This window comes from Pristiophorus japonicus, chromosome 9, assembly GCF_044704955.1.
Source record: "Pristiophorus japonicus isolate sPriJap1 chromosome 9, sPriJap1.hap1, whole genome shotgun sequence".
Taxonomy (NCBI): domain Eukaryota; kingdom Metazoa; phylum Chordata; class Chondrichthyes; family Pristiophoridae; genus Pristiophorus; species Pristiophorus japonicus.
This window is the reverse complement of record NC_091985.1, coordinates 203,932,062-203,956,880: the sequence shown is the minus strand read 5'-3', so window position 1 is coordinate 203,956,880 and position 24,819 is coordinate 203,932,062. Positions and strand designations below refer to the sequence as shown.

Here is a 24,819-nt window from a genome sequence, read left to right as displayed (position 1 = left end):
CTGTTGGAATCTGTAATCAGATCAGGGGAAAGTACAGGGTTTGTCTGTTATTAACCACAATATAAGCTTAAAACAGCGGGAGGAATAGAATAGATTAAATTATAATGTGTGATGTTTATACCTATAACTGTGAAACAATCAGAAGTCATGTAATTAACAGCAGGCAGGGGAATTTAGGGATAATGAGAAAATTACTGAAGAAAAGTAACTGCTGGGAACCAGGGAAAGTGTCCTTGTAAATCACAGATTGGAGAATTTCCAGCTGTCTTTTCCTCGCTTCCTGCCCAAACCCAGCAGAGAAGACAAAGAAGAGTCCGATGCCAGAGGTGATCACTGCAGGGTATAAAAGTGAGGGGAGACTGATGTAAGGGGGTAATCGGGACTGGCTCACTCAGGGCGCCCGAGGTTCCATCTAGCGGGCTGACCCCGTGTCAGTTACTGTGGACACGCGGGACTTGCCTGTTTACTCTGATTGATGGATCAATATAAGGTACGTCAGTGGACTGAGAATCTGCTCATCTTGTATTTCTTAGTAAGACATTAAAGTTGCTGACACTGCTAATTAATAAGGCAAGACCTTAGCTAGAATCTTACAACCCTAAATCTCTCTACTCCTCTACTCTTTTTAAAGTTTTTACCATTTAATGTACATTTCCTCCCAAAATTTATCATTACATTTCTCTGCATTAAATTTCATTTGCCATTTACCTGTCCCATTTACTAACCTGTGCGTTCACACTGAAGTCACTTACAGTCCTCTTCACAGTTGGCCATGGTATGTTGGCCTTCATAGCTAGGGGATTTGAGTATAAGAGCAGGGAGGTCTTACTGCAATTGTACAGGCCCTTGCTGAGGCCTTGTTATTGAGGGAGTGCAGCGAAGGTTCACCAGACTAATTCCAGGGATGGTAGGACTGACATATGAGGAGAGACTGGATCGACTGGGCCTGTATTCATTGGAGTTTAGAAGAATGAGAGGGGATCTCATAGAAACATATACAATTCTGACGGGACTGGACAGGTTAGATGCAGGAAGAATGTTCCCAATGTTGGAGAAGTCCAGAACCAGGGAACGTAGTCTACTGATAAGGGGTAAGCCATTTAGGACTGAGATGAGGAGAACATTCTTCACTCAGAGAGTTATTAACCTGTGGAATTCCCTATCATAGGGAGTTGTTGATGCCAGTTCATTGGATATATTCAAGAGGGAGTTAGATATGGCCCTTACGGCTAAAGGGATCAGGGGGTATGGAGAGAAAGCAGGAAAGGGGTACTGAGGTGAATGATCAGCCATGATCATATTGAATGGTGGTGCAGGCTCGAAAGGCCGAATGGCCAACTCCTGCACCTATTTTCTATGTTTCTATGTCCCTCTTTTGGCGTCATCTGGAGATTTTGATCTTGACCTGATGGCCTACATCCTAGGGTTTTGAAAGAGGTGGCCATTGCGATAGTGGATGCATTGGCTGTCATCTTCCAAAATTCCATAGATTCCAGAAAGGTTCCCGCAGATTGGAAGGTAACTAATGTAACCCCACTATTTAAGAAAGAAAGGAGAGAGAAAATGGGGAACTACAGACCAGTTAGCCTGACATCAGACGGAGGGAACATGCTAGAATCTATTATTAAGGACATGGTAACAGGGCAATTAGAAAATAACAATAGGATTGGGCAGAGTCGACATGGATTTATGAAAGGGACAAATCTGTTAGAGTTTTTTGAGGTTATAACTAATAGAATAGATAAGGGGGAACCAGTGTTTGGATTTTCAGAAAGCATTCAATACGGTGCCACACAAAAGGTTATTAAACACAATTAGGGCTCATGGGATTGGGGGTACTTTACTTGCATGGATTTAGGATTGGTTAACTGACAGAAAACAAATAAACAGGTCAATTTCGGGTTGGCAGGCTGTTACTAGTGGGGTGCGGCAAGGATCGGTGCTTGGGCCCCAGCTATTCAGAATCAAATCAATGATTTGGATGAGGGGACCAAATGTTATATATCCAAGTTTGCTGATGATATAAAGCTAGGTGGGAATGTAAGTTGTGAGGAGGATGCAAAGAGGTTTCAACGGGATACAGACAGGCTAAGTGAGTGGGTAAGAACATGGCAAATGGAATATAATGTGGAGAAATGTGAAGTTATCCACTTTGGTGGGAAAATTGGAAAAACAGAGTATTTTTTAAATGGTGAGCGATTGGGAAACGTTGGTGTTCAGAGGGACCTGGGTGTCCTTGTACATGAATCACTGAAAGGTAACATGCAGGTACAGCAAGCATTTAAGAAAACAAATGGTATGTAGGCCTTTATTTCAAGAGGATTTGAGTATAAGTAAAAATATCTGACTGCAGTTATATAAGGCCCTGGTGAGACCACATCTGGAATATTGTGTACAGTTTAGGTCTCCTTACCTAAGGAAGAATATACTTGCCATAGAGGGAGTGCAACGAAGGTTCACCAGACTGATTCCTGGGATGGGGGCATTGTCCAATAAGGAGAGATTGAGTACACTAGGCCTATATGCTCTAGAGTTTAGAAGAATGAGAGGTGATCTCATTGAAACATGTAACATTCTTACAAAGCTTGACAAGGTCGATGCAGGGAGGATGTTTCCCCTGGCTGGGGAGTCTAGAACCAGTGGACACAGTCTCAGAATAAGGGGTCGGCCATTTAGGACTGAGTTGAGGAGAAACTTCTTCACTCGGAGGGTGCTGAATCTTTGGAATTTTTTACCCCAGAGGGCTGTAAAGGCTCAGTCTTTGAGTATATTCAAGGCAGAGATCAGTAGATTTTTGGATATTAAGGGAATCAAGGGATATGGGTACAGTGCAGGAAAGTGAAGTTGAGGTAGAAGATCAGCCATGATCTTACTGAATGGCGGAGCAGGCTCGAGGGGCCGAATCGCCTACTCCTGCTCTAATTCTTATGTTCTTCTGTTCTTATAGAAACATAGAAAATAGGTGCAGGAGCAGGCCATTCGGCTCTTCAAGCCTACACCGTCATTCAATAAGATCATGGCTGATCATTCACCTGAGTACCCCTTTCTCTCCATACCCCTTGATCCCTTTAGCCATAAGGGCCATATCTAACTCCCTCTTGCATATATCTAACGAACTGCATCAACAACTCTCTGCGGTAGGGAATTCCACAGGTTAACAACTCTCTGAGTGAAGAAGTTTCTCCTCATCTCAGTCCTAACTGGCTCACCCCTTAACCTTAGACTGTGTCCCCTGGTTCTGGACTTCCCCAACATCGGGAACATTCTTCCTGCACCTAACCTGTCCAGTCCCGTCGGAATTTTATATGTTTTTATGAGATCCTCTCTCATTCTTCTAGTGAATATAGGCCCAGTCGATCTAGTCTCCCCTCATATGTCAGTCCTCACATCCCGGGAATCAGTCTGGTGAACCTTCGCTGCACTCCCTGAATAGCAAGAACATCCTTCCTCAGATTTGGAGACCAAAACTGAACACAATATTCCAGGTGAGGCCTCACTAAGACCCTGTACAACTGCAGTAAGATCTCCCTGCTCCTATATTCAAATCCCCTAGCTATGAAGGCCAACATAGCATTTGCCTTCTTCACCGCCTGCTGTACTTGCATGCCAACTTTCAATGACTGATGTACCATGACATCCAGGTCTCGTTGCACCTCCCCTTTTCCTAATCTGCCACCATTCAGATAATATTCTGCCTTCGTGTTTTTGCCACCAAAGTGGATAACCTCACATTTATCCATATTATACTGCATCTGCCATGCGTTTGCCCACTCACCTAACCTATACAAGTCACCCTGCAGCCTTTTAGCGTCCTCCTCACAGCTCATACCACCACCCAGCTTAGTGTCATCTGCAAACTTGGAGATATTACACTCAATTCCTTCATTTAAATCATTAATGTATATTGTAAATAGCTGGGGTCCCAGCACTGCGCCCTGCGGCACCCCACAAGTCACTGCCTGCCATTCTGAAAAGGATGCACTTATCCCGACTCTCTGCTTCTTGTCTGCCAACCAGTTCTCTATCCACATCAGTACATTACCCCCAATACCATGTGCTTTAATTTTGCACACCAATCTCTTGTGTGGGACCTTGTCAAAAGCCTTTTGAAAGTCCAAATACACCACATCCACTGGTTCTCCATTGTCCACTCTACATTCTCAAAAAATTCTAGAAGATTTGTCAAGCATGATTTCCCTTTCATAAATCCATGCTGACTTGGACCGATTCTGTCACTGCTTTCCAAATGCGCTGCTATTTCATCTTTAATAATTAATTTCAACGTTTTCCCCACTGTTGATGTCAGGCTAACCGGTCTATAATTACCCGCTTTCTCTCTCCCTTTTTTCTTAAAAAGTGGTGTTACATTAGCTACCCTCCAGTCCATAGGAACTGATCCAGAGTCGATAGACTGTTGGAAAATGATCGCCAATGCATCCATTATTTCCAGGACCACTTCCTTAAGTACTCTGTGATGCAGACTATCAAGCCCCGGGGACTTATCGGCCTTCAATCCCATCAATTTCCCTAACACAATTTCCCGCCTAATAAGGATTTCCTCCAGGTCCTCCTTCTCACTAGACCCTTGGTCCCCTATTATTTCTGGAAGGTTATTTGTGTCTTCCTTCATGAAGACAGAACCAAAGTATTTGTTTAATTGGTCCACCATTTCTTTATTCCCCATTCTAAATTCACCTGAATCTGACTGACTGACATTTGTCTTCGCTAATCTTTTTCTCTTCACATATCTACAGAAGCTTTTGCAGTCAGTTTTTATGTTTCCTGCAAGCTTCCTCTCATACTCTATTTTCCCCCTCCTAATTAAACCCTTTGTCCTCCTCTGCTAAATTATAAAATTCTCTCAGTCCTCAGGTTTGCTGCTTTACTGGCCAATTTATATACCTCTTCCTTGGATTTAACACTATCCCTAATTTCCCTTGTTAGCCACGGTTGAGCCACCTTCCCCAGACAAGGATGTACAGTTGTTGAAGTTCATCCATGTGATCTTTAAATGTTTGCCATTGCCTATCCACTGTCAACCCTTTAAGTATCACTCGCCAGTCTATTCTAGCCAATTCATGTCTCATACCATTGAAGTTACCTTTCCTTAAGTTCAGGACCCTAGACTCTGAATTAACTGTGTCACTCTCCATCTTAATAAAAAATTCTACCATATTATGGTCACTCTTTCCCAAGGGGCCTCGCACAACAAGATTGCTAATTAGTCCTTTCTCATTACACATCACCCAGTCTCGGATGGCCAGTCCTCTAGTTGGTTCCTCGACATATTGGTCGAGAAAACCATCCCTAATACACTCCTGGAAATTCTCCTCCACTGCATTGCTACCAGTTTGATTAGCCCAATCAATATGTAGATTAAATGTTACATCCCGACCGACTCTTGAGAATCCCTGGCGCAAAGCCACTGAAAGTGGAGGAGAATCATCCGCGAAGGCGTCAGTCACTTCAAGTCTCTTCGTCGGCAGCACGCGGAAGCCAAGTATAAACAGCGGAAGGAGCATACGACAAACCAAGTACCCCACCCACCCATCCCTTCAACCACCCCCTGCCCCACCTGTGACAGAGACTGTAGGTATGGTATTGGACTCATCAGTCACCTTAGAACTCATTTTAGTGTGGAAGCTAATCATCCTCGACTCCAGGGTACTACCTACAAAGAAGATATGAATGTATTAAGGCAAATGGTATGTTGACGTTCATAGCTAGGGGATTTGAGCATAGGAGCAGGGAGGTCTTACTGCAGTTGTACAGGGCCTTAGTGAGGCGTCACCTGGAATATTGTGTTCAGTTTTGGTCTCCAAATCTGAGGAAGGACGTTCTTGCTGTTGAGGGAGTGCAGAGAAGGTTCACCAGATTGATTCCCGGGATGGCTGGACTGACATATGAGGAGAGACTGGAGCGACTGGGCCTGTATTCACTGGAGTTTAGAAGGATGAGAGGGGATCTCGTAGAAACATATAAAATTCTGATGGGACTGGACAGGTTAGGTGCAGGAAGAATGTTCCCGAAGTTGGGGAAGTCCAGAACCAGGGGACACAACCTAAGGATAAGGGGTAAGCCATTTAGGACTGAGATGAGGAGAAACTTCTTCACTCAGAGGATTGTTAACCTGTGGAATTCCCTACCGCAGAGAGTTGTTGATGCCAGTTCATTGGATATATTCAGGAGGGAATTAGATATGGCCCTTATGGCTAAGGGGATCAAAGGATATGGAGAGAAAGCAGGAAAGGGGTACTGAGGTGAATGATCAATCATGATCTTATTGAATGGTGGTACAGGCTCGAAGAGCCGAATGGCCTACTCCTGCACCTATTTTCTATGTTTATCAAGGAGGCATTGAGGGTGTCCTTGAAGCATTTTCTCTGCCCTCCTGAGACTCACTTGCCAGGACAGTGCTCAGAGTAGAGTGCTTGTTTCTGGAGTCCAGCATCGGGCATGCGGACAATGTGGCCCATCCATTGGAGCTGATCGAGCGCGGTCAATGCTTCAGAGCTGGGGATGTTGGCCTGAGAGACTTGCAGAATGGGCATATAATTGGCAAGTGAATTTCAACACCAATAAATTTGAGATATTACATTTTGGTAAAAAAAAATAAGGTGGTCAGATATTAGTTGGAAAACAAGAATCTAAATGGGCTAGAAGAGCAAAGTGATGTCGTAATACAAGTACACAAATCACTAAAAGTAGCGACACAGGTTAGCAACGCCATAAAAAGAGCAAACCGAGCACTAAGGTTTATTTCATGGGGATTGAATTGCAAAGTAGAGAAGTTTTGCTAAACTTGTATCGAACCTTGGTTGGACCACATTTGGAGTACTGTGTACAATTCAGGTCACCATATTATAAAAAGGATATAGAGGCACTGGCAGGGGTGGAAATGAGATTTACAATGATGATACCAGAAATACAAGTTTATGCCTAAAGGGAAAGAATGAACAGGCTGGGTCACTTTTCTCTTGTAAAGAGAAGGTGGAGGGGTGACCTAATAGCGGTCTTTAAAATTATGAAAGGTTTTGATAGAGTGGATATAGAGAGAGTGTTTCCACTTATGGGGAAGAGCAAAACTATAGGCCATCAATACAAGATAGTCACCAAGAAATCAAATAGGAAATTCAGAAGAAATTTCTTTACTCAGAGAGTGTTGGGAATGTGGAACTCGCTACCACAGGGAGGGGTTGAAGCGAATAATTTAGATGCATTTAAGAGGAGGCTAGATAAGTATATGAGAGAGAAGGGAATAGAGGGTTGTGCTGATAGTTAGATGAGGAAAGACAGGAGAGGGCTCGAGTGGAGCATAAACACTGGCATCGATTGGTTGCGCAAAATGGCCTATTTCTGTGCTTTATATTCTATGTACCTGCCCTGGGAGTACTTGACGGGACATAGTAGAGGGAGCTTTATTCTGCATCTAATCAGTGCTGTACTGCCCTGGGAGTGTTTGATGAAACAGTGTTGAGGAAGCTTTATTCAGTATCTTTTTTTATATCTAATCAAGGGATGTGGGCGTCACTGGCAAGGCCAACATTTATTGCTCATCCCTAATTGCCCTTGAGAAGATGGTGGTGAGCCACCTTCTTGAACCGCTGCAGTCTTTGTGGTGAAGGTACTCCCACAGTGCTATTAGGGAGGGAGTTCCAGGATTTTGACCCAGCGACGACATACTTCCAAGTCAGGATGGTATGTGACTTAGAGGGGAACATGGAGGTGGTGATGTTCCCATGTGCCTGATGCCCTTGTCCTTCCAGGTGGTAGAGGTCGCAGGTTGGGAGGTGCTGCCGAAGAAGCCGTGGCAAAATGCTGCAATGCATCTTGTAGATGGTGTACACTGCAGCCACGGTGCACTGGTGGTGGAGGGAGTGAATGTTTAAGGTGGTGGATGGGGTACTAATCAAACGGGCTGCTTTGTCCTGTATGGTATCGAGCATCTTGAGTGTTATTGTGGCTGCACTCATACAGGCAAGTGGAGAGTATTCCATCACACTCCTGACTTGTGCCTTTTAGATGGTGGAAAGGCTTTGGGGAGTCAGGAGGTGAGACATTTGCCACAGAATAGCCAGCCTCTGACCTGCTCTTGTTGCCACAGTATTTATGTGGCTGATTCAGTTCAGTTTCTGGTCAATGGTGACCCCCAGGATGTTGATGGTGAGGGATTCGGTGATGGTAATGACGTTGAATGTCAAGGGGAGGTAGTTAGACTCTCGTTTGTTGGAGATGGTCATTGCCTGGCACTTGTGTGGTGTGAATGTTACTTGCCACATCTCAGCCCAAGCCTGAATGTCGTCCAGGTCTTGCTGCATACCAGCATGGACTGCTTAATTTTCTGAGAGGTTGCATTTGGAACGGAACACTCTGCAATCATCAGTGAATATTCCCACTTCTGACATGATAATGGAAGGAAGGTCATTGATGAAGCAACCGAAGATTGCTGGGCCTTGGGCACTGTCCTGAGGAACTCCTGCAGCGATGTCCTGGGGCTGTGGTGATGGACCTCCAACCACCACAACCATCTTCCTTTGTGCTAGGTATGACTCCAGCCAGTGGAGAGTTTTCCCCCTGATTCCCATTGACTTCAGTTTTACTAGGGCTCCTTGATGCCACATTTGGTCAAATACTGTCTTGATGTTGAGGGCAGTCACTCTCACCTTACCTCTGGAATTCAGCTCTTTTGTCCATGTTTGGACCAAGGCTGTAATGAAGCCTGGAGCAAAGTGGTCCTGGCGGAACCCAAATTCACTATCGATGAGCAGGTTATTTGTGAGCAAGTGTCACTTGATAGTACTGTTGATGACACCTTCCATCACTTTGCTGATGATTGAGAATAGACTGATGGGACGGTAATTGGCCGGATTAAATTTGTCCTGCTTTTTGTGGACAGGACATATCTGGGCAGTTTTCCAAATTGACGGATAGATGCCAGTGTCATAGCTGTGCTGGAACAGCTTGGCTTGAGGCGCAAATCTTCAGCCACAACAGTCAGTTTGTTGTTGACGCCCATAGCCTTTCCTGTATCCAGTGCGCTCAGCAGCTTCGTGATATCACATGGAGTGAATCGAATTAGCTGAAGACTGGCTCCTGTGATAGTGGGGACCTCAGGAGAAGGCCGATATGGATCATCCACTCGGCACTTCTGGCTGAACATAAGAACATAAGAAATAGGAGCAGGAGTCAGTCATTTAGCCCCGTGAGCCTGCTCCGCCATTCAATAAGATCATGGCTGATCTGATTCTGGCCTCAACTTCACTTCCCCGCCTGGTCTCTATAATCCATGACTTCCTTATCATTCAAAAATCTGTCTATCTCCACCTTAAATATATTCAAAGATCGAGCCTCCACAGTGAAGATACAAAGATCAGTGTCCTCATCCAGGCCAACATCCCCAGCATTAAAGCACTGACCACACTTGATCAGCTCTGCTGGGCAGGCCACATTGTCTGCATGCCAGACACGAGACTCGAAAAGCAAGCACTCTACTCTGAACTCCTTCATGGAAAACGAGCCAAAGGTGGACAGAGGAAACGTTACAAGAACACCCTCAAAGCTTCCCTGATAAAGTGCAACATCCCCACCAGCACCTGGGAGTCTCTGGCCAAAGACCACTCTAAGTGGAGGAAGCATATCCGGGAGGGCGCTGAATGCCTTGAGTCTCATCGCTGACTGCATGCAGAATACAAGCGCAGGCAGTGGAAAGAATGTGCGGCAAACCTGTGCCACCCTCCCTTCCCCTCAACGGCTGTCTGTTCCACCTGTGGCAGGGACTGTGGCTCTCGTATTGGACTGTTTAGCTATGTAAGGACTCATTCTAAGAGTGGAAGCCAGTCTTCCTTGATTCCGAGGGACTGCCTATGATGATGATGACAAAGATGGAAGGAAAATCAATGTGTGAGGAGGGCACAAAAAACCTACAAAAGGACATAGACAGGCTAAGTGAGTGGGCAAAAATTTGGCAAATGGAGTATAATGTTGGAAAGTGCGAGGTTATGCACTTTGGCAGAAAAAAATCGAAGAGCAAGTTATTATTTAAATGGAGAAAAATTGCATAGTGCTGCAGTATAGTGGGACCTGGGTGTCCTGGTGCATGAAACACAAAGGTTAGTATGCAGATACAGCAAGTGATCAGGAAGGCCAATGGAATCTTGGTCTTTATTGCAAAGGGGATGGAGTATAAAAGCAGGGAAGCCTTGTTACAGCTATACAAGGAATTGGTGAGGCCACACCTGGAATACTGCGTGCAGTTTTGGTTTCCATATTTAACTGCTTTGTAGGCAGTTCAGAGAAGATTCACTAGGTTTATTCCACAGATGAAAGGTTTGACATGAGGAAAGGTTGAGAAGGTTGGGCATCTACTCAGTGGAATTCAGAAGAATGAGAGGTGATCTTATTGAAACATATAAGATTATGAGGGGGCTTGACAAGGTGGATGGAGAGAGGATGTTTCCACTGATAGGGGAGACTAGAACTAGGGGGCATGATCTTAGAATAAGGGGCCACCCATTTAAAACTGAGATGAGGCGGAATTTCTTCTCCCAGAGGGTTGTAAATCTGTGAAATTCACTGCCTCAGAGAGCTGTGGAAGCTGGGTCGTTGAATAAATTTAAGACAGAGATAGACAGTTTCTTAACCGATAAGGGAATAAGGGGTTATGGGGAGCGGGCAGGGAGGTGGACCTGAGTCCATGACTGTATCAGCCATGATCTTATTAAATGGTGGAACAGGCTCGAGGGGCCGTATGGCCTACTCCTGCTCCTATTTCTTATGTTCTCTGGGGTAGAGAATTACAAAGATTCATGACCCTCTGAGAGAAGAAATTCCTCCTCATTTCTGTTTTAAATGGGCGACCCCTTATTCTGAAACTATGCCCTCTAGTTCTAGATTCCCCCACGAGGGGAAACATTCTCTCTCTATCTACCTTGTCAAGCCCTCTCAGAATCTTATATGTTTCAATTAGATCACTTCTCATTCTTCTAAACTCCAAGGCATATAGGCCCAAACTGCTCAACCTTTCTTCATATGACAACCCCTCCATCTCAGGAATCAACCTCATGAACCTTCTCTGAACTGCCTCCAATACAAGTATATCCTACCTTAAATAAGGAGACCAAAACTGTACACAGTACTCCAGGTGAGGTTTTAACAATGCCCTATACAGTTCAAGCAGGACTCCCCTGCTTTTATACTCATCTCCCTTGCAATAAAGCCCAGCATTTCATTTGCCTGATTACTTGCTGTACCTACCTGCTGAAGATGGTTGAAAATGCTTCAGCCTTGTCTTTTGCACTTGCATTCTGAGCTCCGCCATCATTGAGGATGGGGATATTCAAGGAGCCTCCCCCCGTTAGTGGCTTAATTGTCCACCACCATTCACAACCGCATGTGCAGAGCTTTGATCTGATCTGTTGATTGCGGAATTGCTTAGCTCTGTTATAGCATGCTGCTTAGCATGCATGCAGTCTTGTGTTGCAGCTCCCCCAGCTTGGTACGCTTGTTGTTGCTCCTGGTATGCTCTTCTGCACTCCTCATTGAACCAGAGTTGGTCCCGTGCCTTCATGGTAATGGTACAGTCAGGGATATACTAATTGATATTGGGAAGACTGAAACTATTGTTTTCGGTCTCCACCACGAATTCCGTTCCATACCAACTGACTCCATCCCTCTCCCCAACTTCTGTCTGAGGCTGAACCACACTGTTCTCAACCTTGGTGTCATATTTGACCCTAAAATGAGCTTTCAACCACATTTCCGCAGCAAAACTAAGACCTCCTATTTTCACTTCCGTAACATCATCCATCTCTGCCCTTGCCTCAGCTCATCTGCTGTTGAAGTCCTCATCCACGCCTTTGTTACATCTAGACTTGACTTTTCCAATGCACTCCAGGCTGGCCTCCCACAGTCTACCCGACGTAAACAAGAGATGATCCAAAACTCGGCTGCCCGGGTCCTAACTCGCATTAAGTCCCGCTTGCCCATCATCCCTGTGCTCGCTGACCTACATTGTCTTCCAGTTAAGCAATGCCTCAATTTTAAAATTCTCATCCTTATTTTCAAATCCCTCCATGGCCTCCCCCCTCACTATCTCTGTAATCTCCTCCAACTCCACATCTCTCCGAGCTGCCTGCTCTCCACTAATTCTGCCCTCTTGATTACAATTGCTCAAACAGTGGTGGCCATTGCTTCTGTTTCCTAGGCCCCAAGCTCTGGAACTCCCTGCCTAAACCTCTCTAACTCTCTATCTATCTTTCCTCCTTTAAAATGCTCCTTAAAACATACCTCTTTGATTAAGCTTGTGGTCACCTATGCTAATTTCTACTTAGGCAGCTCGGTGTCAAATTAAAAAAAAATCTCATAATACTCCTGTGATGCGCCTTGGAACATTTCACTACATTAAAGGTGCTATATAAATACAAGTTTTATGCCTGGACATGAAGTTACAGATTGTGGCAGAATGCAATTCTACTGCTGATGATGACCTACAGCGCCTCATGGATGCTCAGTTTTGAGCATCTGTATCTGTTCTGAATCTATCCCATTTCATTATTATCATAGGCAGTCCTTTAGAAGTGAGGAAGACTTGCTTCCACTCTTAATATGAGTCCTTAGGTGGCTGAACAGTCCAATATGAGAACCACAGTCCCTGTCACAGGTGGGACAGATAGTCGTTGAGGGGAAGGGTGGGTGGGACAGGTTTGCCGCATGCTCTTTCCGCTGCCTGCACTTGATTTCTGCATGCTCTCGGCGATGAGACTCGAGGTGCTCAGCGTTCTCCTGGATGCACTTCCTCCACTTAGGGCGGTCTTTGGCCAGGGACTCCCAGGTGTCAGTGGGGATGTTGCACTTTATCAGGGAGGCTTTGAGGGTGTCCTTGTAACGTTTCCTCTGCCCACCTTTGGCTCCTTTGCCATGAAGGAGTTCCAAGTAGAGCACTTGCTTTGCGAGTCTCATGTCTGGTATGCGGACAATGTGGTCTGCCCAGCGGACCTGATCAAGTGTGGTCAGTGCTTCAATGCAGGGGATGTTGGCCTGATCGAGGATGCTAATGTTGGTGCGTCTGTCCTCCCAGGGGATTTGTAGGATCTTGCGGAGACATTGTTGGTGGTATTTCCTATTTATCCCATTTAGTATAATGCTAGTGCCACACAACACGATGGAGGGTATCTTCAGCGTGAAAACAGGACTTCATCTCCACTATAACTGTGCAGCAATCACTGCTACCAATGTTGTCAAGGACAGATGCATCTGCGAAAGATAGATTGATGAGGACGAGGTCGAGTAGGTTTTCCCCTCGTGTTGGTTCTTTCATCACCTGCTGCAAACCCAGTCTGACAGTTATGTCCTTCAGGAGTCGGCCTGCTCAGTCAGTAGTGATGCTACCGAGCCACTTCTGTTATTAATCACATCCGGGACTGAACCATGACAGAGTGACTGTGTACATGGGTTTCTCTATAAATTGTTAACTTAGCTCAAGTCAGTCACAGAAAATTATTTCCTATTCACGAATATGGGCTTTTACCCAGCATGCCCTGCGGGGGAGAATGTGCTGCACCCAGACTACAGGAGCCCAGTGCACAGGCGCGGTAGCAGGCTGTGTTTGGAGCATGCGCAGTGAGTGCGGGAATAGGCCACAGGCTGCAGACGGGCTCCGTAAAGCGGCCGACGGATGCGAGGAGCCGGAGAGTAAAGGACCTGGTGGGTGACGGGGAGGCTTCATAAAGAACTGATGTAGGCCGGAAAGCCCGAATAATAAGCGGAAGGTCTCGCGTTTGCAGCTTCGGTGCTTTCTCCCTGTAACAAGCCCAGATTAATGGCTGCCATCTTTGGGAAGGTTCAGTGCTCCGCCATCGTGAATCAGCAAGAAGCAGTGCGCACGCACGGCCATATTCGTGCAGGAACAACGAGTGGGAGGGATTCCTTGTCTGTTCCCAACTCAGTTCCAATACCCGGGAGAGAACATCAGTGACTCAGTTATTTTATTCTCATTCTCCACACACCGGATTTCTTCACCATCTCTCCTGAAGGAGCGAGTGAGTGTTGACCTTACGGTTTGCAACACTATTGTAACATAATTGGATGTAATTGCCCCCCCCCCCCCCTGTACAGTCCCAGGGTTGGAATCCCCATGTACAGTCCCATGATTATGATCTCCATGTACAATCCCAGGGTTAGGATCTCCATGTACAATCCCAGGATTAGGTTCCCCATGTAAAATCCTAGGGTTAGGATCCCCATGTACAGTCCCAGGGTTGGAATCACCATGTATAGTCCCAGGGTTCGAATCCCCACGTACAATTGCAAGATTAGAATCCTCAATGTACAGCCCCAGGGTTAGAATATCCATGTACTAACCCAGAGTTAGAATATGTCTGTACAGTCGCAAAGTTTAAATCCCCATGTACAGTCCCAGGGTTAGAATCCCCATGTAAAGTCCCATGGTTAGAATCCCCAGGTACAGTCCCATGGTTAGAATCCCCAGGTACAGTCCCAGGGTTAGAATCACCATCTACAGTCGCAGCGTTAGAATCCCCACGTACAGTGCCACATTTGGAATCCCCATGTTCCACATCTGAAGGGGATTGACAGGGTAAGTTGTGTCCCCTGGCTGGAGTGTGTACAACTCAGGGGCATAGTCTCAGGATAAGGCCAATTAAGACAGAGATGAGGAAATCCTTCACTCAGGGTTGTGAGCATTTCGAATCCCTGCCGCAGAGGGCTGTGGATGCTGAGCCTTCGAGTATATTCAAAACTGAGATTGATGTTTGGATTCTCGAGGAATCAAGAGATTTGAAGATCAGGTGGGAAAGTGGAGTAGAGGTCGATGAACAGCCATTATTTTTTTGAATTGCGGAGCAAGCTCAAGGAGGCATACGGCCTACTCTTGCTCCTATTTCATATGTTCCTATTTTTTATGTACAGTCCCAGGGTTGAAATCTCCATGTACAATCCCAGGTTTGGAATCCCCATGTAGAGTCCCAGGGTTAGAATCCCAATATTCAGTCCTCGGGTGGAATCCCGATATACAGTCCGAGGGTTAGGATCCCCATGTACAATCACAGGTTAGAATCACCATGTACAATCTCAGGTTAGAATCCTCATGTGCAGTCCCAGGGTTAGAATCCCCATGAACAGTCCCAAGGTTAGAATCCCCATGTACAATCCCAGGGTTGGAATCCCCATGTATACTCACAGAGTTAGAATACCAATGTATACTCACAGGGTTAGAATCCTCATGTACGGTCCCAGTGTTGGAATCCCCAGGTACAGCCCCAGGGCTGGAATCCTCATGTACACCCCCAGTGGTGGAATCCCCCAGAGCGACCGCTGCATCAGCAACACTGAGTGTGGCTCTCGGGATACGACTCAGTGTTGCTAGGCCCAGCACCAGGAAACCCAGGGACAACAACAACTTGCATTTATACAACAGGCCCAGCAATTCCAGATGTTCTGTATCAGAGTGAACGCTGGATGCGGAAGTCGGTCCCAGGCCTGCTGTCTGTTTGTTGCATCAGTTTCAGCTGGAGTGGGGATGGAGGAGAAGCTGCTGGGTTTTATCCCTAGTACTTCTGAATCCAGTAGAACCGACAATTTCTAATATGGGACTGTCAAGTAAGGTGGGTTCCCTTCCCTGAAGGACTACAGTGATCAGTTAGGTTTTTACTGCAATCTGGCAGCTTTCATGGTGACATTTCTCCAGCCCCATAAATGATCAGATTCAATAAGCTCAATTTCACAACTACTTTGATGTTTTTGTGGATTCTCTCTCACACTCCCGACTTCCTGTTTAAAATTCATTTTGCAGCATGATAGAAGGGGAGGATTTGCAGATGCGAAACTCAAACCAAACATCATGTCAAGATCTGACAGTGTCACTCGATTCATCGGGACATGACTATCATCGGCCTTCGAATATGGAAGCAAAATGCACCATTCACAGTGGGGAGAAATGCTACACGTGCTCTGTGTGTGGACAAGACTTCAGCCGATCCTCTGACATATCAAGACACCAGCGAGTTCACACTAGGGAGTGGCCATTCACCTGCTCTAAGTGTGGGAAGGGGTTCACTCAGTCATCCCTTCTCACTGAACACCAGCAAATTTACACTAGGGAGAGGCCATTCCCCTGCTCTGAGTGTGGGAAGGGGTTCACTACTTCATTCGACCTGCTGACACACCAGCGGGTTCACACTGGGGAGAGGCCGTTCACCTGCTCGGAGTGTGGAAAGGGTTTCACTCATTCATCCCATCTCACTGTACACCAGCGAGTTCATACTGGGGAGAGGCCGTTCCCCTGTTCTGAGTGTGGGAAGAGATTCTCTAATTCATCCCACCTGCTGACACACCAGCGAAGTCACACTGGGGAGAGGCGGTTCACCTGCTCTGATTGTGGGAAGGGTTTCTCTACTTCATTCGAGCTGCTGAAACACCAGCGAGTTCACACTGGGGAGAGACCATTCATCTGCTCCATGTGTGGGAAGGGATTCACTCAGTCATCCAGCCTGCTGACACACCAGCGAGTTCACACTGGGGAGAGGCGATTCACCTGCTCCGAATGTAAGAAGGGATTCACTCGGTCATCCCTCCTCACTGAACACCAGCGAGTTCACACTGGGGAGAAACCGTTCACCTGCTCCGAGTGTGGGAAGGGATTCACTCGGTCATCCAACCTGCTGACACACCAGCGAGTTCATAAGTGACTGCAGGGATTGGATTCTGCTGTTCGTGCTACTGTTCATCACATCCAGGACTGAACCATGTTCATTCTGACAGTTGGGGTTTGTTAATAACCCCGGTAACTGGCTGGAGTTTAATATTTGGGATATAGGCAAATAAATTACCGTTGCTTTCAACATATTGTTGTAGATTTTTGTCTTTCCCACCTGGAGTGTTTAGCATCACCTGGCTGGAGCTCAGAAAGGACAATCTCGGGGGAGGATCGTACAGGAACAGAACTGCAGCCTGGACACAGTCCTTCAGGACCACACTGAGAGGAACAAACGGCACTTTGGTCCTTCTTGTCTCTCTTCACTGACAGCAAACTCTCTGTGTAGGTTAATCTTGAGACATGTAAGGTCCAGATGATATCTACCCAAGGGTGTTTAGAGAGATGAAATGGATGCTCTGTGAGCCCCTTGCCCCTATCTTCAACAGCTTGAGTTTGTAAAGAAGTTGTTAGGTTGGTGAATGGGGGGAATCAGGTTGACATTGTCTATCTCAGGGCTGTCACATTCATTTCCTGTGGCGGATGTGATCCAATATCCTGGCACTTGCCGTGGGCCACATTCAGCAAAAATGATTAAAATAGGAATAAATGAAGACAAACTACATCGGAATTTACATTTAGATTTTATTTACTGCCGCTCCTCCGATCCCTGGCACCTCTTAGCTTGAGCATTCATGAACTGACCCTGCTCAGTCCATAACCACAAATAAATCATTGCATTGTTCTGACTGTGACCACAAGGCTGTGTCACTCTCCGTACAAAGACCATCTCTTTACACATCCCCTTTCTGCACAATTGCAGCAGACATGAGCAAGGACGTAAGGCTTATTAAAAGACACACATTTCATTGCAGCAAAGATTACAATGGGAGAAATGTTCAGTTATTTTCCATTACAGGAAAAATGCAGATCAAACCAGCAGCACACTGGCACCTTAACAGTCTCTCATCGGCCTGCAGGCTTTTGTTAAATACATTTGCTGAATGGATATAAACTTAACCCAGCTTTGTAGGCATGATGCTCTATTCACATATTGAATGTGGAAGAGACGCTGTGGGGCACACGCTAAGTCCAGTAGTTGAAAGTGATTAACAGACTGGGTTTTGTGTTTAGTGATCCTGGGCATGTTACCAATACCAGCAAAATTGAAGGCCATGGAATAAAAGGGACAGTGGCAGCATGGATACGAAATTAGCTAAGTGACATGAAACAGAGTAGTGGTGAATAGTTGTTTTTCGGACTACAGGAAGGTATACAGTGTGTTCCCCAAGGGTCGGTACTGGGACCACTGCTTTTCTTGATATATAGCAATGACTTAGGCTTAAGTAACAGGGCACAACTTTCAAATTTGAAGATGACTCAAAACTTGGAAGTATAGTGAACAATGAGGAGGATAGTAAATTTCAGGAAGACATAGACAGGCTTGTGAAATGGGCAGACCCATGGCAGATAAAATTTAACACAGAAAAGTTCAAAGTGGTACATATTGGTAGGAAGAACTAGGAGAGGCAATATAAACTAAAGGGTACAATTTTAAAGGGGTTCCATGAACAGGGAGACCTGGGGGTATATGTGCACAAATCGTTGAAGGTGGCAGCACAGGTAGAGAAAGCAGTTAATAAAGCTTACGGGATTCTGGGCTTCATGAATAGAGTACAAAATCATGGATATTATGATGAACCTGTATAAAATACTGGTTTGACCTCAACTGGAGTACTGTGCCCAATTCTGGGCACTGCATTTTAGTAAATATATGAAGGCCTTAGAGAGGGTGCAGAAAAGAATGATTCCAGGGTTGAGGCACTTCAGTTACATGGATAGATTGGAGAAGCTGGGGTTGTTACCATTGGCAGTTGAGAACCAGAGGACACAAATTTAAGGTGATTGGCAGAAGAACCAAAGGCAACATGAGAAAAAACCTTTTTACGCAGTGAGTGGTTAGGATCTAGAATGCACTGTCTGAAAGGATAGTGGAGGCAGACTCAATCACGGCTTTCAAAAGGGAGTTGGATAAATACCAGGAGGAGAGAAATCTGCAGGGCTATGGGGAAAGGATGGGTGAGTGGGACTAGATAAAGCTCTTGCAGTGAGCCTGCAAAGCCTTGATAGGCCGAATAGCCTCCTTCCGTGCTGTAACCACTCTCTGATTCTAAGGTGATGAAAAAGATGTTGCCCAGGATGTTACATCTCCCGGACACTGGGACCCAGTTGGCAACAGACTCTGAAGCCCCGCCCACTCTAGGTTCCTGCACCAAGATAGCCGCGCATGCGCCGTGACCCCGCCCACCCGGCAAACGCGGGGCCTGTGGGCTCTTCGGGGCCTGAGGCCTACACCGTGTATTTACAAAGATTCCCAGCCTACCTCCGGTCCAATTCCACCGCGCGTGCTCACTGAGGGAGATCCGGGCTCAGCCCCGCCCACTGGGGGTGGGAGGCTCAAGCCCCGCCCCTCATACACACCGATTGGTTGGAGGACCATCCGACCGACCGGTCCGCCAGTCCCGCCCCCGCTCTTGCTATTGGTCGGGAGCTACCGTCAATCACCCGGGCAGTGTGAGCTGACAATGCGCGGTGGGGCGGCGGCAGACGGTGACGCGGAAGGTGAGCGAGCTCCAGGGAGCGGGTTAGAGAAACTCTGGGTGAAAACACCGAGTGCGGTCCCGGGCCCGGATATAAACCGGGGAACATTCTCCCCCTGCCCGCCGGCTCCCGGCTTCCTCCGGCCCGAAGGAGTGGACAGCACATGCGCAATGTCGGCTCAAACTCTCAGGGAGCGTCTGTAAATCAAAGAGAAATGTTGATGAGCAGGGAGCGTCTGTAGATGAAGGAGAAATATTGATGAGCAGGGAGCGTCTGTAAATTCAGGAGAAATGTTGATGAGCAGGGTGTGTCTGTGAATGAAGGAGAAATATTGATGAGCAGGGAGCGTCTGTAAAGAATCCTAGAATATTATAGCACATAAATGGGCCATTCGGCCCATCGAATCGGCACCGGCTCTTTCGAAGATCGATCCAGTTAGTCCCACTCCTCTGCTCTTTCCCTGAATCCCTGCAATTTTTTCTCCTTCAAGTGTTTATCCAATTCACCTTTGATGGCTACTGTTGAATCTGTATCCACCACCCTGTCAAGCAATGCATTCCAAATCCTAACCACTCGTTGCATCAAAATGTTTCGCTTCCTGTTTCCTGTTTTTTGCCAATCACCTTAAATCTGTGCTCGCTAGTTATTGACCCTTCAGCCACTGGAAACAGTTTCTCTTTATTTACTCCATCTAAACACTTTATGATTTTAAACACCGCTATCAAATCTCCTCAGACTTCTCAGCTCTGAGGAGAACAACCCCAGCTTCTCCAGTCTATCCCCGTGACTGAAGTCCCTCATCCATGGAACCTTTGGAACAGGGAAGGTTAAGAGGTGTCCTAATAGAAGTTTTCAAGGTGATGAGAAGTTTGATAAAGTTGAAAGAGAACAATAGGTCATGGATTCAAAATCATTGACAAAAGATCTAGAGGGCAGATGAGAAGAATTGTTTTCACTTAGCGAGTGGTCAGGATCTCGACTCCTCTAACTGAAAGGGTGGTGGAAGCTGATTCCATAAATAATTTTAAGAGAGTTCGACAGATATTTGAGAATGAGGAACTTTCAGGGTTACAGACAAAAAACAGGAAACTGGGACTAAGCACAACTGCTTTTTCTAAGGGCTGAATGGCCTCCTATGCTGTAAGTTTCTATGATTGTGTGACTTTATATACATGTCCCTTATGTGTATATGATCATCAGTTTGATTTCACATTACATCATATCATCAAAAGTTAACAACTGCAGATAGAAACTAATGAGAATCTATAACTTTACTCAATTCATTTGCTGAATTCCTCACCAACGTGTTATTTTTCCATTGGGCTAAAGATCAGTATAACTCCCTATTGCATTATATAATTGCAGATTTCCCTCTCTTGTCAGTTAATTGTTATTGCACTAGTGAAACATTTAATTCTAAGTCTGTCTTTGATTTTGTGCCTTTCCGAGTTTTACTATCCTTGTTCTAAAGTTTAATTATAACGCTAATGTTGGTCACAGTAGTCCTATCTACACTACACTACATAAACTTGAGGTCATCCAAAACTCGGAAGCCCATGTGCTAACTCACACCAAGTCCCATTCACCAGCACCCCTGTGCTCACTGACTTACATTGGCTCCCAGTTAAGAACATAAGAAATAGGAGCACGAGTAGGCCATTTGGCCCCTCGAGCCTGCTACACCATTCAATAAGATCATGGCTGATCTGATTTTGGGCTCAGCTCCACTTCCCTGCCCGCTCCCCATAACCCTTGACTCCCTTAGTGCTTAAAAATCTGTCTATCTCCACCTTAAGCAACACCTCATTTTCAAAATTCTTATCCTAGTTTACAAATCCCTCCATGGCCTTGCTCCTCCCTATCTCTGTAATCTCTTTCAGCTTCATAACTTGACGAGATGTCTGCTCTCTTCAAATTCTGCCCTCTTCAAATTCTGCCCTCTTGAGCATCCCTGATTATAACTGCTCAACCATCAGTGGCCGTGCCTTTAGCTGTTTGAGCCCTAAGCTCCAGAACTCCCTCCCTAAACCTCTCTCCCTCTCTTTCCTCTTTTAAGACGCTCCTTAAAACCTACCTCTTTGACAAAGCTTTTGGTCATCTGCCTTAATTTCTTCTTATGTAGCAAATGTATCTGTTTTGTCTTGTAACACTGCTGTGAAGTGCCTTGGGACATTTTACTACGTTAAAGGCGCTATATAAATAAAAGTTGTTGTTGTTGTTGTTGTCCTTACAATTATCTCTCAGTTCTCCCAAGCTCTCTCACTGGACGTTTTCAATTAACATATCCAATTGAGCAGGTGGTGATGTCATGTTAGTAGCTGCTTGCCCTGTGAGGGTCAGTCTGAGAGTTCAAACATTCAGTACTCAGAGGGGCAACCCCAGAGAAAAGGAAAACAAGTTGAAGATAATGTGAAATGTTTGGATTTCAGCACACAGAGGAGGGAGAGTGTGGGATGGAGAGTTACAGCTATGGGTATGAATAGAGGAAAGAACTCGGAGTCTCAGAGTAAAGGGTCAGCCATTTAGGACTGAGATGAGGAGAAATTTCTTCACTCAGGGTTGTGAATCTTTAGATTTCTCTACCCCGGTGGGCTGTGAAGGCTCAGTCTTTGATTATATTCAAGGCAGGAATCACTAGAGTTTTGGATATTAAGGGAATCAAGGGATATGGTGACAGTGCGGGAAGGTGGAGTTGAGGTAGATCAGCCATGATCGCAGTGAATGGTGGAGCAAGCTCGAGGGGCCAAATGTCCGACTCCACCTCTCTTCTGGCTTCTCTTCCTGCTCCGCACTGTTAGAATGTTTTAAAGTGGCCCAAATGGCCGGGATATCCCAGCGTGCTTTGCTTGACCATTTTAGCCAGAGAGCGAATGTGGAGAAAAGGGAAGTAGAATCTTGTCTGTGTGTGAACAGAAGACAGTTTGGAAACTCAAAGACAGAGAATACTGAAATGATAAACACCCTGCTCAAGAGAAGGCCTTTACCCAGATAAGAATGGCAGTTGCTAAGAGACCCACATATCTAAAGACCCTAAACACTGGAAATTGCTCGTGCAACAGACTTGTTGGTACCGTGCGAGGCCAGTGGTAAGTTCGTATTCTGCTAACAGAAACTTACACATTCCCAAGAGGGACATGCTGTTTCTTCAACTAAGATAAGAGATGAGATCTGGAAATATGTGGCAATACATGGCGCAACCCATCCGTGGTTAACATAGTCAGGATGGGGATGGATTGATGACTAAGAGATAAGGAGAGCGACTCTTCAACTTTAACATTTTCACCCTTGTTTTCAAGACCCTCCAAGGGCCTCACTCCTCCCTATCTCTCTAACCTCCTCTGAGATATCTATACTCCTCCAATTCTGGCATCTTGCTCATCCTCTATTTTAATCGCTCCACCATTGGCAGTCGTGCTTTCAGCTGCCAAGGCCCTATGCTCTGGAATTCCCTCCCTACAGGTCTTTTTCCACCTTCAGCTCTTTATAACCATAATTTTAAAATTAGAGCTTGGTCATTGAAGAGTGAAATCAGGCAGCACTTTTTCACCCAAAGGCCAGTGCAAATGTGGCACTCTCCTCCAAATGGCTGTGAATGCTGGGGGTCAAATAGAGCTTTCAAGACTGAGATGATAGATTTTTGTTAGGTAATTGTTCCAAGGGTTATGGAATAAAGGTGGATAAATGGAGTTAAGGTACAGATCAGCCCTGATCTAATTGAATGGTGGAGCAGGCCCGAGGGGCTGAAAGGTCTTCTGCTGTTCCAAATGGAGCTATGACACAACAGAGATGCCCCGGATCAGTGAAAGTCCACTGGGCCCCAGAACAGCGGAAAAGTCAGGTCTAGGACAAAGGCAGTATGCCCACTTTGAATCTGGTTTGCTTCTCCCTCTGTGCCCAGCACTGCCTGCACCCCCAGTGTTTCAGCCTCAGTGTTACAAGTTTCATCGGTTACAGGCTGGAGAGAGGAATAATTCAATCTGACACAGAGCTGTGTGATGGGTTCAGTCCCCACTAATATTGGACGGTCAGAAATGTCCAAGAAGTAGTTTTTGACTAATATTGGCTCCCACTGGTCCGTGCCGATGTTTATGCTCCACACGAGTCTCCTCCCACCCATTTTCATCCAAACCTATCAGCATATCCTTCTATTCCTTTCTCCCTCATGTACATAGCTAACTTCCCCTGAAATGCATCTGTGCTATTCGTCTCAACCACTCCATATGGTAGCGCTCTGGGTAAAGAATTCCACATTGGATTTACTGGTGACTATCTAATATTAATGGCTGCTAGTTTTCGACTCCCACACAAGTGGAAACATTTTCTCTGCGTCCACCCTATCGAACACGATCATAATTTTAAAGACCTCTATCAGGTCTAGACTGGTAAAAAGAGTTTACAAAAGTTATTACAACAAGTACAGGATAGAAATTTAGAACTTATTTCCCAAAGATGTAAATCCTCATTTTACTCACACTACCTCCCTCTGTGCTGAAATCCAAACACATTGCACCAGTTCCAACTTTCTTTTCCTGCTAGCTGAGCTTTCTCCCTCCCCTGAAGGTGCTGACTCTGGCTGGGTGCAGTTCTACACTCACTGATTCCCCTCCCTCACCTCCCCTGAAGGTGCTGATTCTGGCTGGGTTCAGTTCTACACTCACTGGTTCCCCTCCCTCTCCTCCCCTGAAGGTGCTGACTCTGGCTGCTTCAGTTCTACACTCACTGGTTCCCCTCTCTCCCTCCCCTGAAGGCGCTGATTCTGGCTGGGTTCAGTTCTACACTCACTGGTTCCCCTCCCCTGAAGGTGCAGACTCTGACTGGGTTCAGTTCTACACACACTGGTTCCCCTCCCTCTCCTTCCCAGGAGGTTTTGAAGCTGGCTCCATCCCTCTTTCCAATAATCTATCCTTCCCTATAAACTTCCCCTCTGTAATTTTGGTGAGGGACTCTCCTTGACCAGTCACCATTTGTCCTTCATTTACAGATGCTCCCTGACCAGTCACTATTTCTCCCTCATTTACAAATGCTCCCTGACCAGTCACCATTTCTCCATCATTTACAGACGCTCTCTGACTAGTTACCATTTCTCCTTCATTTACAGACGCTCCCTGACCAGTCACTATTTCTCCCTCATCTACAGACGCTCCCTGACTAGAAACATAGAAACATAGAAAATAGCTGCAGGAGTAGGCCATTCGAGCCTGAACCACCATTCAATAAGATCATGGCTGATCATTCCTTCAGTACCCCTTTCCTGCTTTCCCTCCATACCCCTTGATCGCTTTAGCCGTAAGGGCCATATCTAACTCCCTCTTGAATATATCCAATGAACTGGCATCAACAACTCTCTGCAGCAGGGAATTCCACAGGTTAACAACTCTCTGAGTGAAGACGTTTCTCCTCATCTCAGTCCTAAGACTGTGTTCCCTGGTTCTGGACTTCCCCAACATCGGGAACATTCTTCCCGCATCTAGCCTGTCCAGTCCAGTCAGAATCTTATATGTTTCTATGAG

At 45.9% G+C, this 24,819-nt stretch overlaps 2 protein-coding genes across 2 annotated transcripts in view; one reads left to right on the top strand and one right to left on the bottom strand.

Moving 5' to 3' along the window:
* Nucleotides 1-16,775, top strand: part of LOC139273452 (zinc finger protein 239-like) — a 35,112-nt gene extending 18,337 nt beyond the window's left edge. Inside the window, exon 3 of the mRNA XM_070890357.1 lies at nt 15,809-16,775. Within this exon, the coding sequence (XP_070746458.1) occupies nt 15,810-16,703 (894 nt within the window). The 5' untranslated portion in view covers nt 15,809 and the 3' untranslated portion in view covers nt 16,704-16,775. The remainder of the gene's footprint in view (nt 1-15,808) is intronic.
* Nucleotides 1-24,819, bottom strand: part of LOC139274072 (zinc finger protein ZFP2-like) — a 73,933-nt gene that overhangs the window by 32,568 nt on the left and 16,546 nt on the right. The window lies entirely within an intron of this gene.